Here is a 14,631-nt window from a genome sequence, read left to right on the forward strand (position 1 = left end):
GACATTCTAAATTTTAAGTCAAGGGTTCAGATGTGATCTGAAACACAAACCCCACGTATTCCCCAAATTTTTTTTAGTTTTCTGTGGTCAGAACAATGGCTACTCACTGTTTATGAGCTTCTAGGTGTAAGACCATGCAAGTAGAATGGGCCTAAGTTATAGGCAAGCTGCCCATGGGGGAGTTTATGGTAGTTTGTTTCTAGTATCAAAGCTTGCCGTTGCTGAACAGCAATGACATTCTCCATGGCTGTATATCGTCCTGTGACTATACCGATGCCAGTGGCCAGTATCCTTCAGACAAAGGATGAGAACTTAAGCCCTTTTGCTGAAAAAAATAACCCATGACAGGAAAAACTTCATAATTAATAGGAGGAGGAAGTCTTTTGGGTAGGCTAATACTTGTATCAAAACTTTATGGCAATATTGTGAAGCTTAAAGGATTCTCATATTAGTAAAACAAGAAAAAAGTTGTATCACTGTAGATTTGTAGCCAAAAGGTTGGTAGAGCACACATGCCCTGTTTCCATCCTGGCTAATGGAAACCTCCTTTGTTGTCTTTGTTTGGGTAGGGGTGATGTACTGAATTGGTACTTAGATTTAAATGAATGCTTGTGGCTCCCAGTTGCTGTCTGTCAACTAGGCATTGCTATGTATGCCTCTCCAGAGAAGTCAGGTAGTGATTCTAATACCCTGAATAACTTCCAAGAAAATCTGGGAATTTAATTTGGGATACTGTTTCAGATATTTTCCAAACTACTACTCCAGCCAGCTCTGCCTCCAGAGACTGTCTAATGAATATTACCGTAAATAATTTCTTTGCAAGTTTCTTAGCATATGTAGAAGCGGATGAGTATTTTTGTCGAAAAGCAGCCTGCAGGGCTTGCCTGACTGGGGAGGCGGTGGGGTCCCTTGCAGCTGTGCTGCCATCAGCATGCTTTGGGAGAGATGCTCTAGCTCGAACTGGGGCAGAGGTTGAAAGTTCTCGGCAGCTGCGTCTCCCCGCCCGCAGCTGCTGGCAAGCTCGGCTCTCCTTGGATTTAGAGCTGCCCAAGCAGGATGTGGTATCGAGGCCAACTCTTTTGCTGGACATCTCCCTCCTCTGGGCTTCCTTCCTTCACTGTCTTTTAAGAAGGGAAAACAGCAACTCCTTAGGACTGAAAATGTCAAATGCATTTGATGGTTTTAGGAAGTGTGCCTTTTTTCGTGAACTGCAGCTAGTAAAACTGGCTGTTATAAGAAGTATGTGGTCATTAATGATCAGTCTGGTAAATTCTTTTCAGTCTATACAGAAATCTGCTTTAAATTAGACTGCTGAAATATTTTAATACAGAAGCATGTAAAGCAGAAACAGACTTGTGGGCTGATGTGTAACAATTTGGTGTGTATTGACCGAAGTCCACATTCTTTTTAAAAATGCAAACTCATTTTCATTCTTCTGTGCTTATGGTTAAAGAAGAGAGCTTTTAATCTGTGGGCGCGATGATTCTGCATACCATAGCTCTTGTTTTTTACTAAAGCAATTTTGAATACTTTTTTATTAATTTGCTTAAAGCAGTAGGGTGATCTTTTTCCCCTAATATGCCTGAATTAAACACAAACTATGAAAATACACATTGCAAGGTAAAAGTAAAACATGTACCAAATTCACTTTATCAGCAGTTTTAACAAAGTATGGTAAATGGCAGCCTTAAATGGGGTAAAAAATCTGCTTTTATATTTAATTAAAAGCTTGCAGTGATTTAGAAATGATTGCTTATTCAGAAGTGGAGTAAAGCTGTCTTTTTCCAAAAGTTGTCACCTTGCATACAAAGTAGAAGGTATTAATTTTGGCCAGTCTGTTAAATAATACTGCTGATTTTGATGAGTGGGTCAGTGTCCTACAACTAACATATGAAAATATTTTTGGGTGGCTCTGAAATCTTGAAAAAGTGCTTGAGGCTTAAAAATCTCAGTGTCTTCACTTGCATATTTTTCCAATGTAGTTATCTCCAGGCTGAAATCCAATGCAGAAATTGCATTCACTGAGTCGGCAGAACTCCCATGGTCTCCCAGGGACAAGAGTTGTCAGAGGTTCCTCTTCAGAGGAACAGATGCGTTTTGAATCAGTTTTCATGTGACTCAGACCTAACTTGCAATATTAACTCTTCCCTCCAGTCTGTGTCAGTTTAACAGTGAAGGGAGATCTTAATGCTTAAAAAGTGGCATGTTTGTCAACAGATCTAAGGACCGAGTATCTGAAAGAAGTAGGTAAATACAGTGCTAGATGCTTTTTCATGGGAGTGGTTCTTAAGCAGACTGATACCTACGTAGAGGTCACGTTGGCTTGTCTTGCACTGCTACTGGAGAAAAGAGAAAGGCAAGACTTCTGCCTGTTTAGCAGATACAGAGTGGAAATACACTGGCAACAAACTGCCTTGAAACCAGCGGGGGGGTTATTACAATAAATGGGGGTGTTGGGTCTTGCAAGGGACATGTACACCTGAGTAACAGTTTGTCTGCTAGCAGCAGTGAGAAGGCCTGGATTCACAGGAGATGTCCCTCATCTTTCCAGAGTCACACATGTAGTCAGTAAAACGTTATGCTAGGGGTAAAACAAAGATCTTTCCCGGTGTTTTAGACTTTCGTAGTGATAATCCTGTCAGTAAAACAGTAATGAAACTGGTAGGACCTCAGTGAGACAAACGCCTCCTTTTGTTTGTGTAAAGGATCTAAAATACAGTTCAGCTCCTGCTACCAGGGGTCACCCAGCTGCTTTGACGAGGAAAACTTGTCAAGGAGAACTTACTATGATGTCAGTGCCATGCTGGTGGCACAAACGCATCTTCAGGGGAGTACTCTGCAGTGAGCGTGGGATTAATGTTTTGAAAATACTGTAGAGGTGTTGACCCTGATGTGAATTCTTCTGACTGCTGTTTTTTTTTAGAAAAAGTCTTTGAGATCAGCTACAAAGAATATTGAAGCAAGCCTTCTCTTCCTAAAGCTTGAAAAAGAAAGGATAAGAATTCTACATCAAAGGCCCACTCTAAGTCACTGTGCTATCTAACATTTTCGATCTTGTGGTGTTAAATAGAAAAACCCAAACACAGAATGTGAAAGGTTTTTTTGAAAGTTAACCTAGTATTTCATTTTTTGCCAAATGCTTATCCAAGTCCAGTTACGTTTCTTTTCCCTTTCTCCACAGTGCAAGTACTATTCTTGAGTATTGATTTTAAGCTTTAAAGCTAACTAGCTTATAGGTAAAGATCTAGTTGGGTATGATGTGCAATCTAAGATGAGCTGAATGAAAGCAAAGTCTTCAAGACTCATTTCTATTGTGTCAGCCTATAGACAATGTTTTGTTCTTTCCTTTTTAACAGCATATTTTCCAAGGCTAGTGTTTAAACAAGTGTAACTTTTATGGGTGGTGTGGACTAGGGAGAGACATCAGGGAATGCCTTTTGTCATGCACCTGAGAAGCGCCATGGAAAAAGATCTCCTTTTGGGCAAAAGTGCTGATTGTAGAAAATATAAAACTTCAATTAAAACACAGAAATATTCCAATAGTTCTCTGTACGCATCTTGCAGAAGTGGGAAGTCTTTTTGTGTGTTTTTGTATAATTTTGAGAGCTGGAGAAGAAGTAGAAACAGACACATCTGTTTGTTCAAACGTAAAACATAGGTACTCTACATATGAATTTAAATTTTGGCTTGCATGTTGCTATATTGTAATGGTCTTCATTTATTCACTAAGGCTTTGCTTCTGTTTTTTCTCATTAGGATGACAGTTCTGGCAGTCTTGCATCAATATCTGCTCTCAGTCAATTAAACACAGGGGTATGAAATTTAATATATATATGTATTTTTAGTTGTATTCAATGCCATGCATGGGACTATGTAGCACTCATTAAAATAGAACAAACATCACATTTTCACAGTAGCATGAATATTTTGACACTAACCATCACCTCATTAGATACCATTAGTAAAATAAACAAATACACATCACACATGAATCTCACTAACAACTTAAAGTGATAGAGTATTACTGCTTATTGTTTATGTTGCATGTTCTTGAATAGTGGAAAATAGGTAATGCTAGAGCTTGACAGTAACTTTGTTTGGTGTGCCTCCTTGCTTAATGGTTAAGGTTGTTAAAAGTCTTACAATGTATTCAAAACTATTACAAGTTATTAGCTTTGAAAAACAGTATCGTATAATCTTGTTTTTTCCTTGTCACTAAGTCACATAAACTATTAACAGTGGCACTTTAGAATTCCAGATGCTTTTAGTCACTACTTCCAATATGAAATTGGAAACCTGGAAATGTACAGCTATTGAAACTTTTCTTGTATGTTGTGTCTTCTATTTGCTGTGACTGGTATCCTTATGAAATTGGTCCAATGCATATGCTTGTTGCTTTGAAAACTTTATGTAATCCCACACTCTGCGTTAAACAGGAATAGAGTTGGCTTTTTAGTTCTGTGAATCTGTTACTCTGGCTTTGTGAAGCAGAGCAGTTAATATAACTGCTAGTTGATATGTGATGCTTATGGTTTGTGTTACGTGGTCCAACCACCCTCTGCTCTTCTTTATTGGGCCCAAAGCCCATGACTTCACGCGCTTTTGTAAACAACAAAAGATGACACTTGATGCAACTTTTAAAATACCCAGTTGAGGAAAAAAATAAATAATTGAAGATAGATGGCATTAATTTGAAGATTGACCTAGAAGCTCATCAGTGTCTGGTTGTTCTCTTGCACTATGTGAGGATTAGTATTTTTCCCTCCTCCATTATAGGTTCTTTCCATATTGCCTGAAAGTTAGGAAAGAATGTACTGTTTTGTCTGTCCTGACAGCATCTGGCATTCTTAGTTTTGGGAAAATGTCTAGTTTATGACTCACAGAATTTTTTGGTGACATCTACTTCTGCTATGAGCACTTTGTTTATCAACCATTTGTAGCCAGTGCTAGCTCAGCAATTTTAGCATTTAATCTGAGGAGGACAGGCGTGATGACACAGGAGGGAATCCATATGCATTAGCAGAAGTTCTTACATAAATTAACTATATCATCTAATAAACTAATAGAAGAGTGCCCCTCCTAAGCTATAGCAATTCTGTTAATATTTCCATTCTTGGGTGATCAACCCTGTTTGAAATGATCTTTCTGGTTATATTCCTAGTTAGCTGTACAGCATTGCAAAAATAATCATACAGATGTTTTTAGAGGCCCATCTGCTCCACAGTCACACGTGTAGAGGGGAGAGAGGTTCAAAACCATTTGCAGAATATATGGTAACCCCCATTGTTTCCTCAACAGAAGCAGTGACTGAATAAAACCTGTTTCAGATCAGGCTTAGAATTCTGGGGGAGTAAAGCATGTTAAAAGAAACTGTCATACACAGGGTGCATGCTTTAATTGGAGTATTAGTATGCCTTGACATCTACTTTAAATAGAGACAGTCCTTAAGTTAGTGAAAGTTAATTCAGTGTTGCCTATCAGATAACTTTCTCCTCCAGCAAACCTAAAACATAATTGGATCTGTGGCGCTTAATCACTATAATTGGTACTTTCAGGACTGTGAGGACTTTCACAGTCCTAGTAATCCAAGACTTGTATCACTCATTTCCAGGAGTTTAGCTTTTGTTGTTGGATCCTAGATAGATCAAAGCAAGATGCATATTAAATTTCATGGTCAATATTTTAGTCCTTTACACCTCTATAGTTTGGGCACTGTAGGTGTAAGTTTGTTTTATAAAATTGAATCATTATGTGCATGCTTTGTTAAATACTTTATCCCCACAAACATACCCTATTTAAGGTCAACTAATGCTTTTGGAATGCTGCAGTGCAGCTGGTTTTCCTTTCTGTAAGGTGGCTTGCTTACTGCAAGAAGCAGCTATGGGCAATTACGCCTGCGTTACACAGTGCAATCCAGTACTGTTTAGAGATACCTAGCATAGCTCTGAATGGGCTAGCTGTCCTATATGGTCCTTCCAAGGAAGGGTGAAAGAAACTTCAGCTTTGTATGTTTTCCATGTAGATGTACATCAGGTAAAGCAGGTTTATTATTTTTCTTTTGTTTAAAACAGCAGGGGATTATTATTATTTTTTTTTAAGAAGATACAATTTGGGAGATCTTTATCTTCGTAAACACAAAGTTACAAGCAAAAGACTACTTTTTTAAATTATTATTTTCCCCCAGCCCCATTTACCTGTTACTTGTCTGTAGGTTAATAGGCTTATCTGTATTTCTGTAGGAATAAATACCAGAAATACAAGTCCCTCTACATATCAAAGTGCTCTTAAATGTGTTTGTCGCAGTGCTTTTCAGGAAAAACGTGCTTTTGGCCTGTTAGCAGGTTAATTATTGGCAGTAGATGAGAGGATGCAGTTCCCACCTTAATAAGGATATAACTATTCTTACTTTCTATTAAAGTGAGATTTGTTTTTCTTTATTTTGGGATTGTGAAAAGTTCCGTAACTGTCAATAAGTACCAGATATGCTGCAATAAAGAATTCTTTTAACAACACTCCCTAAGCTACTGAAACCATAATATGTCACTCTTCAAAATTATATTTTTTTTTTTACATAAACCGGTCTTACATAGTCTTCAGTCTTAGCTGTCAGCTGTTCTATCCTCTGGCATATGCCCTGCATCTTAAACATTTGATAAGATATTTGAGTTTAAATGGCATTTTTACCTTGTCATGGAAAAGTACTAGCTCAGCTCACATCTTTTGAACTGAAATTCTATGTCAGCTCAAGTTTTTTATCCCATATCAAGAACTGCAGAGTCTGCATCAAATGCGTGGTTAAGGCTATTGGATTCTTTACATCTAGTCATATCCTTTTATTTTCCTGGAATATTTTGTATTTTAGTTGCACAAACTAGTGAGTTCCATGTATGCCTGATAGTTCTGGGATCTGATCTTCAAATGAGTTTCTTAGAGCGTAGGCTTCTTGAGGAGGAAGCATCTTCTATTGGGAAGTTCTGATACTTTGGAATATATTTAATCTTGGGGAATGTGCAGCCATGACTGTTTGAGCTTCATGCTGTTTGGGGCTCTGCTTTGACTCTAGAAATGCTTACAGTTTCCCCCCTCTGTTCATGTGTTCTTTTCTTGCAAAAAAACCCAACTGTTCATAAAGCGTACTTACTTTCAGAAACACGACTGGGTGATGAGTGGAAATCCCTGTCGAAATACTTTTTTTTTTTTTTTTTTTTCTTTTTTCTCCCCTCTTTCTGTCTTGCTTTGGAAATAGTATGTCAGTTCTTAGCATGTACGATAGCCAGAAGCACTAGCACCATTCAAATGTGTTGCTTGTAATAAAAAGGTGAGAGTGGCTTCATTTCTAATGTCCATCTTGCAGTGCTTTTATTTAACTTGCATACAAATTAGGTATGTAAGAATGTTGAAAAGGTTGGTACCTTTTGAGCTTCCTCATCTCTGACCACTAAATGAACTTGATTTTGTGGCTTCTGTTACAAAGTATTGGAAAATGTGAAAGTAAATGAGAACTTCTACCAAGAATGAGAGACAGCATTGTTACTGTACTGCAGCCTGGATGCTGACCTCCAGGTGTAATCACAGGATACATTCCTATGTTAAGAATGTGCTGGGGTATCCTGAGAGATAAAGCTTGGCAGGAGTACCTATAATGTCTCTGGTTTTAGGTGGAATGAAATAATCTTAGGCTTAAGAAAATATATATTCATTCATACAGTGTATGTTCTTCTTACAGGTTTTTTTCTCATGCTTGTGTGAATTAAAACAGAGCTCTACCAATCCTGTATGTCCAGTTGTTCAAGATACTTGTTCAAATATGCCAAATTATGTTGGATGTTTATTATTTTTCAATCGGAAGTTGTCTTGGGAATTACCCTTCAGGGCAGGAATATGTTCTAGGAAATTTGTACAACTGTTCTTTGCCAGAGACTTAGAAATATTTTGAAGTTGTATTTGAGAACAGTTGGCTAGTACGTTTGAAGTCATTGTGTTTACAAAGAATTAGGTTTTTACTGTGAATGTATGTATAAATTATGATAGCAAACAGTTGCTTGCTCTTTTTCTTTACAAGGTGCACATTCGGGCTTTTTGGTGAAGACAGAAAAGCAACAAAGCTTCTTCTATAGATGTAACAGTAGGCTGGTTGCGATAGATTTGCACCTGTCTTTCCAGGGCACTAACAAAATGAGTTATTTGGTGTGCTGCCATGGGGCAGAGTATGACACAGTGATTAAAGGGTGGAGAGCTGGAAGGATAGCTGAAGATTTGGTGGGGTGGAGTGGAAACCACTTCAAAAGATACTGAGAATGTTCCAAAACTATTCTTTGGCTTGTTTTATGGAGGTGTAATCACCTTTTCTCATCAGTTAAACTATTATTCTGACTCTAACAAAGGGCAAGAAGTCCAGATAACTTCTCAGAATGTGAAAAGTAACGTGGCATATAATGTATATGGCCTTACCAGTGAGCACACCTGATCTCTGAAGCCAACAGGTTGGGTCTGGTTAGTATTTGGATGAGAAACCACTTGGGAATACCAGGTGCTGTAGCCTCTGGCATCTCCATCCTTGGTGATACTAAAACTCTGGCTGAACAAGGCTCTGTGCAGCCTGCTGTAGTTGACCTTGCTTTGAGCAGCGTGGATGGACTAGATGATCTCCAGAGGTCCCTTCCAACCTCAGTGATTCTTTTATAACTTCCTCTTGAGATGAGATTAACATGACATCATTGAGGTTATGCTTTTCAGATTGTTGAATGTATTATGCTAAATGTGGAAGGACAGAAATTCCGTTACAGATCATTACAATGGATAGGGTAAGGAGGCTGATGAAGAGAAAGCTTTAAGCCACTTTTGTGTTGGGCAAACACTTTGTGCCCTCTCTGGAAATCTGAGGCTGCACTGTCACATTTGTAAGAGGTCTTTTCCCATCTAACTTTATGGACTTCAACTGTGTGTGCTGTACTTGTAAGCTGTTTAATACCTTTAAAGTTGTCAGCTCTGTTTCCATAATGTAGTCAGTGAACACTGAATGTGTAAAGCCTTCTGTTTCTCCCTGGGAGAACAAATGTGTACAAGAGGCTGTGTGTTAGGGGTGAGACTCATTTGGGAGCAGCTTCTAGAGAAGACTTATATTTGATTGGGAAAATATGTGACCTAATTAGTAATTGATTAGTGGTTTTCTTTTTGTTTACTTAAACATAAGATGCTTTGGTTAATCTGAGACTGAATTTACTTACAAAATTATTAAAGCAATAGATGTACAAGAAAAATTGTCTTTAGATAAAAAAAAGCTTGTACAAGTTAGAGCTCACTTCAATGTGCTTAAGAATAGAGCTGTGTGATCTGTGAAAGCACGTTACTGAAGTACCTTGAATTTGTTCTCTTAAAAAAAGATGGTTTTTCAGCTCTTAGTTTTCTATGTTTGAATTCCAGCATGTGGAAGACTTGCAGAGAAGCTAGTATTTAGCCTTCAAGCCTAAGGAGATTGTGAACCCACAAGCTAACTTGGTTTGGGAGTAAGTTGAAAGTCTTCTCACAGAAAACCTTTTAAGATTTGCTTGGTTGTAAGGATGGGTCTCCCAGTAACTTGGCGGTATATTTTTATTTACAGAGGCTAAAAAGGCAACATGAGATCTGAGGTTTTCATCTGGCGCTGTCTAACCTTTTTCCTAAAGACTGTCTCATTTCTGTTTTGTTGAGTTGTTCTTGTAGAAAAAGGAATGGGATTCTCCCTTCCTCAGAATCTTTCGTGTATTAAAGGTCGTTAAATATTTCTTCTAAGTAGACTGCATGTTTTAACCTTTGAGAAAGAAATGATGTGGAACAGACTTGTAATGATAAATACTGTTATGTTGTCACTGAGTCTAGTGTAGGTGATTCTGGATAATGTGGGTTTGGTCTTATTAAAAGCTTCAGAAACGTGAGAGGTACAGGATCTTAAGGGTAGATAGAATCAAAATGAAAGAAATAGGAAGACACACATTCTTGGTTAGTTGGTTTGGTTTTTTTTTTTTGTCAACTTAACATATTACTTGTGCACTAATTAGTTTGGGAAGATTATGCAGATTTCCTAGCTGATCCTTGGATGTCTGGTAGTAATATTGAACCAGAATAGATCAAAGATTAAGTTAATACAAGAAAACTGCTTTATCATTCATCTTAGCAGTCCAGGAAGGCAGCACTGTCTTGCTATTAACAGTTCCAGTTTGTAATGTTAGCTCCTTGCTGTCTTAAATTATTTAATATTACATATTTTAACATTATTACTTGTTTTACACTTAATAATATGCTTACTAATGAGAAGTGAGACTGAAAGTTGAAATTTAATTTTTATCAATAATGTTGTTTAGGAATATGAAGCACGGACAGGAAGAATGTATAAACCTCCACCCCCATCAGCAAGACGCAAAAATATTGAATTTGAACCACTTTCAACTACTGCTTTGATTCTGGAGGATCGACCAGCGTAAGTATGATTCTGCTGTGGAACTGATAGTGACTGATTTGTTAATATGCTTCTGATGAGCTAAACTTCACAAGTCTTACATGAAAGTATCATTATTCCATGCCAGATAATAGCCTAATGAATACCTCCAGAAGAACCTTTAAGTATATTTTAGTCTATATGAGGAATTCTTTCTTGCTTTAATGGGGCCACCAGTCTGTTATCTGCTGTATATCACAGCTGCCTGTGACAGTTTTGTGGGCATTATTCATCAGGAAAATTCCTGAAGACTTTTATGGATTTCTTCACTGCCATCTCAGTGTGCACTCCTTTCTCCTTCCCCCATTCTGGAAACTTAATTTCCTAGACCAGTCAAGAAGACCTAACAGTGGCAGTTGTCACTTCAGCAAACCTGGACTTGGCTTACCAGAAGAGTTTTTTGAAAAAAGAAAAAAAGAAAAAAAAAAAAAGTATTAGGTAGGTAACAGCAGGTGTGGGAGTAATTGCCATTGAAACACAAGAAATACCTTCCTGTCGCAAAGGCTAAATGCTCTTTTTATAACTGGCAACTACAGTTAAATGCTTTGTTGGTACCAAGACAGTAGTGTTCACTGAAACTGTTGCCCCTGTTGCAGTTATGTTTTTGTGGCTCCTTAAAACTACAGCTGAAAGCAAGGAAACAGCAGATGAAGATGCAACAAAAACTGCATTAAGTACAAATAAGAATAGTAATAAAAAATGGGTAATAAATTGGTCAAAATAGTATATTCAGCTATACAGCCTTCAGCAATTTGAAGGAAAAAGGAGGACCTGCTGACTAGGAACTCATGCAGGAGGAAAGCAAATGGAACAAAGCTTTCAAACTGCAGCTTGAGAAAGCTTGCGATGGCACTGTTAAGTCTTTGCTCTAATCAGTTCCAATTATGAAATGGAAAATAGAACATATAGTGTTTCCTTTGATAATCTCTCTAGTGGTATATAAGTTCGTTCAGTGCTAAGGCAGAAATATCTTGAATGGAGGTATGGATTGCTGCAATCATTTTTTTTTTTTTGGTAAATGCATTATTTCTTTTTCTGTGTCGTGCAGAGTAAGATACGCAGGAACTAGTTGGATGCTTTTCTGTATTTTCAGTATACCACAATTCACAAATGAACATAAATATGTTTTACAAATGACACTTCAATTTGGAGTGCTGTCCCAAGTGTGTAATGTGTTGCCAGTCTCATCCTTAAAAATATATTCTCACTTTCATTTGAAATACTAATAAAATTATCTTTTGTGCTTGCATAAGAGGAGATGGAAAACTTCCCCCCCCCCCCCGCCCCGTTTTGTTGTGCATATTAAAATGACAAAACTGTCTTCTGCTTGTTTCGAATCAAAGTAGATAGTGTGAGAGACTGAGACCAAACATTGTGTTCTGATTTGTTTTGGAATGAGTCTGCTTGGTCAAAAGGAAGTGTGTGTTTGACAGTGAGGGGATCGCTATGCAGCCGAAAACCAAATGCATTTTAAACTGGTGAACTTGTCACTCTGCAGCAAGCTTCCTTAGCTTTAGTTCTGACGTAAATGGGGATCTATCCTTTCTTCTTTTGGTAAACCTATCTTCTCTGGTGTGAGTTTTGAAGGGCTAACTATAATGAATAAACCCCCTTACCTTTTATTGAAAATACGTCATCATAGGTGTCATATGAACAAAAGGAGTATTGATATGCCGGTATAATTAATAATTAAAATATGCATTAAGATCAAATATTTAAATGTGCAGAAATGCATTGGAATGAATAACTATATGAAATATCAATATTTCTCGTTTGTCCCTTCATGCAAACTTCACTTGAGCATCGTTCCAGATGTTCAGCAAATCTAATAACCTTGTTTTGGGGGTGAACTAATAAACAGAACCAGTAAACACCATTAGTTCAGAACCTGGTAGTTCTGTACTGCTGTTACTGAAACACTGGTAGAATGAGAACCTCAAAGCTCACCTTGGAGAGAAGCCAAATTAAAATCTGTTTTGAAATGGTTCAGAACGTCATTTATGTGTACTGAATTCAGGAACAACTTGTTTTCAGAAATCTTCCTGCCAAATCAGTGGAGGAGGCTTTACGTCACCGACAAGAATATGATGAGATGGTTGCAGAGGCAAAAAAACGAGGTATGTTAACTGCCAATAACCATTATAATTGTTTTTAACCGTGCAGCAAAAATAATTTCTGGCTTGTAGGCTATTAGTTACAGTAAAGAACAATCTTGTTTAATGTCTAGGTTATTCTCTAGTACATATGTGCACGCAGTTTAAAACAGAAACTCAGTTATCAAATTGTTTTCTTATTCTTCCACAGTGAATGTAACTAGTTTCAGAAGTCAGTTGAATGCTTTCTTTAATTTTTAAGTAGAAACTTGATAGGATATGGTTTTTTGGGTGTTAGTGTGTTTTGTGTTTGCGCTTTTTCCTCTTTTTTTTTTTTTTTTTTCCTTTTTTGAACAATGTGTAATATGATCAGCTAGAAACCTGCTGGGTCCACAGACTCTTTTTAATCTGTGTTGCTGCAATTGCCACTGTATAATAAAGCCAACTGCTTAAAGATCTGTTTTTTCAGGAATCTGAGATCAATTTCAGTGTGAAAACAGATAAAAACTTTGTGTTTTGGCTGTTTTTTTCTATCCAGCTGTATCTGTGTGAATCTTTCCACGCCCACTAGATCTGTTTTAAAATTAAACGTATCTGTAGCATCTGGTACTGTGTCAATATACGAACAGTTGTTGAAAGGACTTCTGTAGTCTCGTGCCTAGTGTTCAGGGAATAAGCTATTTTAAGAGTATATGCTGCGTGTTTTTCTTGGGCTATTGTTAGAGGTACGAGCTCTGAACTGATTGAGCCCCTGTGGATCTGTGGCAGCTTACTCTGAAAGATGTAATAAGAAATCCAAGGCATTTGACAACTCATTTCACTCTTGTGGTATGCATCCTGTTAGTTGTGATCTGTGGTCCGTGTTCTCTAACTGCATCTTTGGAGGGTCAGCCGTGTGTAGTGTTTCACTGTGTGTGCCTTAGTACACATTAAATTGTTGACACAAAGCTTCAGTAGAAACTTAAAGAAGCTAGTCAGCCAAATCATTTTACCAGGGATGGCATGTTTGTTCTGTTGGTGTGTCTAATCCATGCAGAAAATAGAAAATGTCTTGCAATTTCACAGTGGTGGTTAGTGATGTCAAGATAGCACTGCTCTGTCCTTTTAGCCTTTTTATTAAGAGGGATTAACAAATGATCCTTTTAAAACAAGGCAGAATACTCTTCTCTTGTTCAGCATTGTGGCTTTGTCTCAGATCTTTAGGTCCTCTTTCCAGAAAAGAAAATACATAATTCTTCTAGGTAGAAGTTTCAGTGAAAATCAGTAAAATAAAAATATTTTTCAAGAGTGTAATTCTACATCCATTTAAAAGTTATCTATAATTATTGCTGATTAGTCTAAATATTAAATAAGGTTTAGGTAGAACGTGGTGTGAAATTCAATAGAGAAAATCCAGCGCTGATGATGTGCTTGCTTTTCAGTCATTCTGTGTACTGCAGAAAAGTGCTACAAGTTCTCTAGGCAGATTTTTGCTTGTCTAAGTTGCTGTGTATTTGAATAACTTAAAGACAGCTTAAGTTAAAAAAAATTTCTGAGAAATACACTTAAAATCAACAGTAAAATCAACAAAGAAGTAGTATCAATTAGCTCATGCACAACTGTAATGTACCCTTGATCTTTCAGACATCTAAATTAGATAATAGCCAAATCATTTACCTAATAATTTATGTATACTAATACAGAACTATTGACATGTTATGCCTAACAGAAATTAAAGAAGCACATAAAAGGAAAAAAATCATGAGAGAGCGTTTCAAGCAAGAAGAGAATATTGCTAGTGCTATGGTGATTTGGGTCAATGAAATACTACCTAACTGGGAAGGCGTGTAAGTAAAGTTCTGTTGTGTAAATGAGGCAAGGCTGGCTTGTTTCTCCTCTGGAAACAGAGGATCCACATACTCTATTTTCCTTTTCCTTTCTGTTTTGCCAAGAAGTCAGTTTTTGTTGCCATGATATAGTCAGAGGTTATTATAGAGCAATGTGAAATAGGCTTTCTGGGAGCTTAATGGTTTTGGTTTTTTTTTAAAGGGGCTTTAGCATAAGCAGAGACCCTTGAATATTGAC

The 14,631-nt window shown here is 37.3% G+C and overlaps 1 protein-coding gene across 4 annotated transcripts in view; it reads left to right on the top strand.

Moving 5' to 3' along the window:
* Positions 1-14,631, top strand: part of TBC1D12 (TBC1 domain family member 12) — a 45,134-nt gene that overhangs the window by 21,043 nt on the left and 9,460 nt on the right. For 2 of the 4 annotated variants that reach the window (XM_055812687.1, XM_055812677.1), the window contains exons 3-6: positions 3,757-3,813; positions 10,341-10,456; positions 12,509-12,591; positions 14,276-14,393. In XM_055812687.1, coding sequence (XP_055668662.1) covers positions 3,757-3,813; positions 10,341-10,456; positions 12,509-12,591; positions 14,276-14,393 — 374 coding nt within the window. Of the gene's footprint in view, positions 1-3,756; positions 3,814-9,420; positions 9,507-10,340; positions 10,457-12,508; positions 12,592-14,275; positions 14,394-14,631 lie in introns of those variants that run through there. The other 2 variants (XM_013300497.3, XM_055812684.1) reach the window with 2 other exon arrangements.

This window comes from Falco peregrinus, chromosome 1 (genome assembly GCF_023634155.1).
Source record: "Falco peregrinus isolate bFalPer1 chromosome 1, bFalPer1.pri, whole genome shotgun sequence".
Lineage (NCBI taxonomy): Eukaryota > Metazoa > Chordata > Aves > Falconiformes > Falconidae > Falco > Falco peregrinus.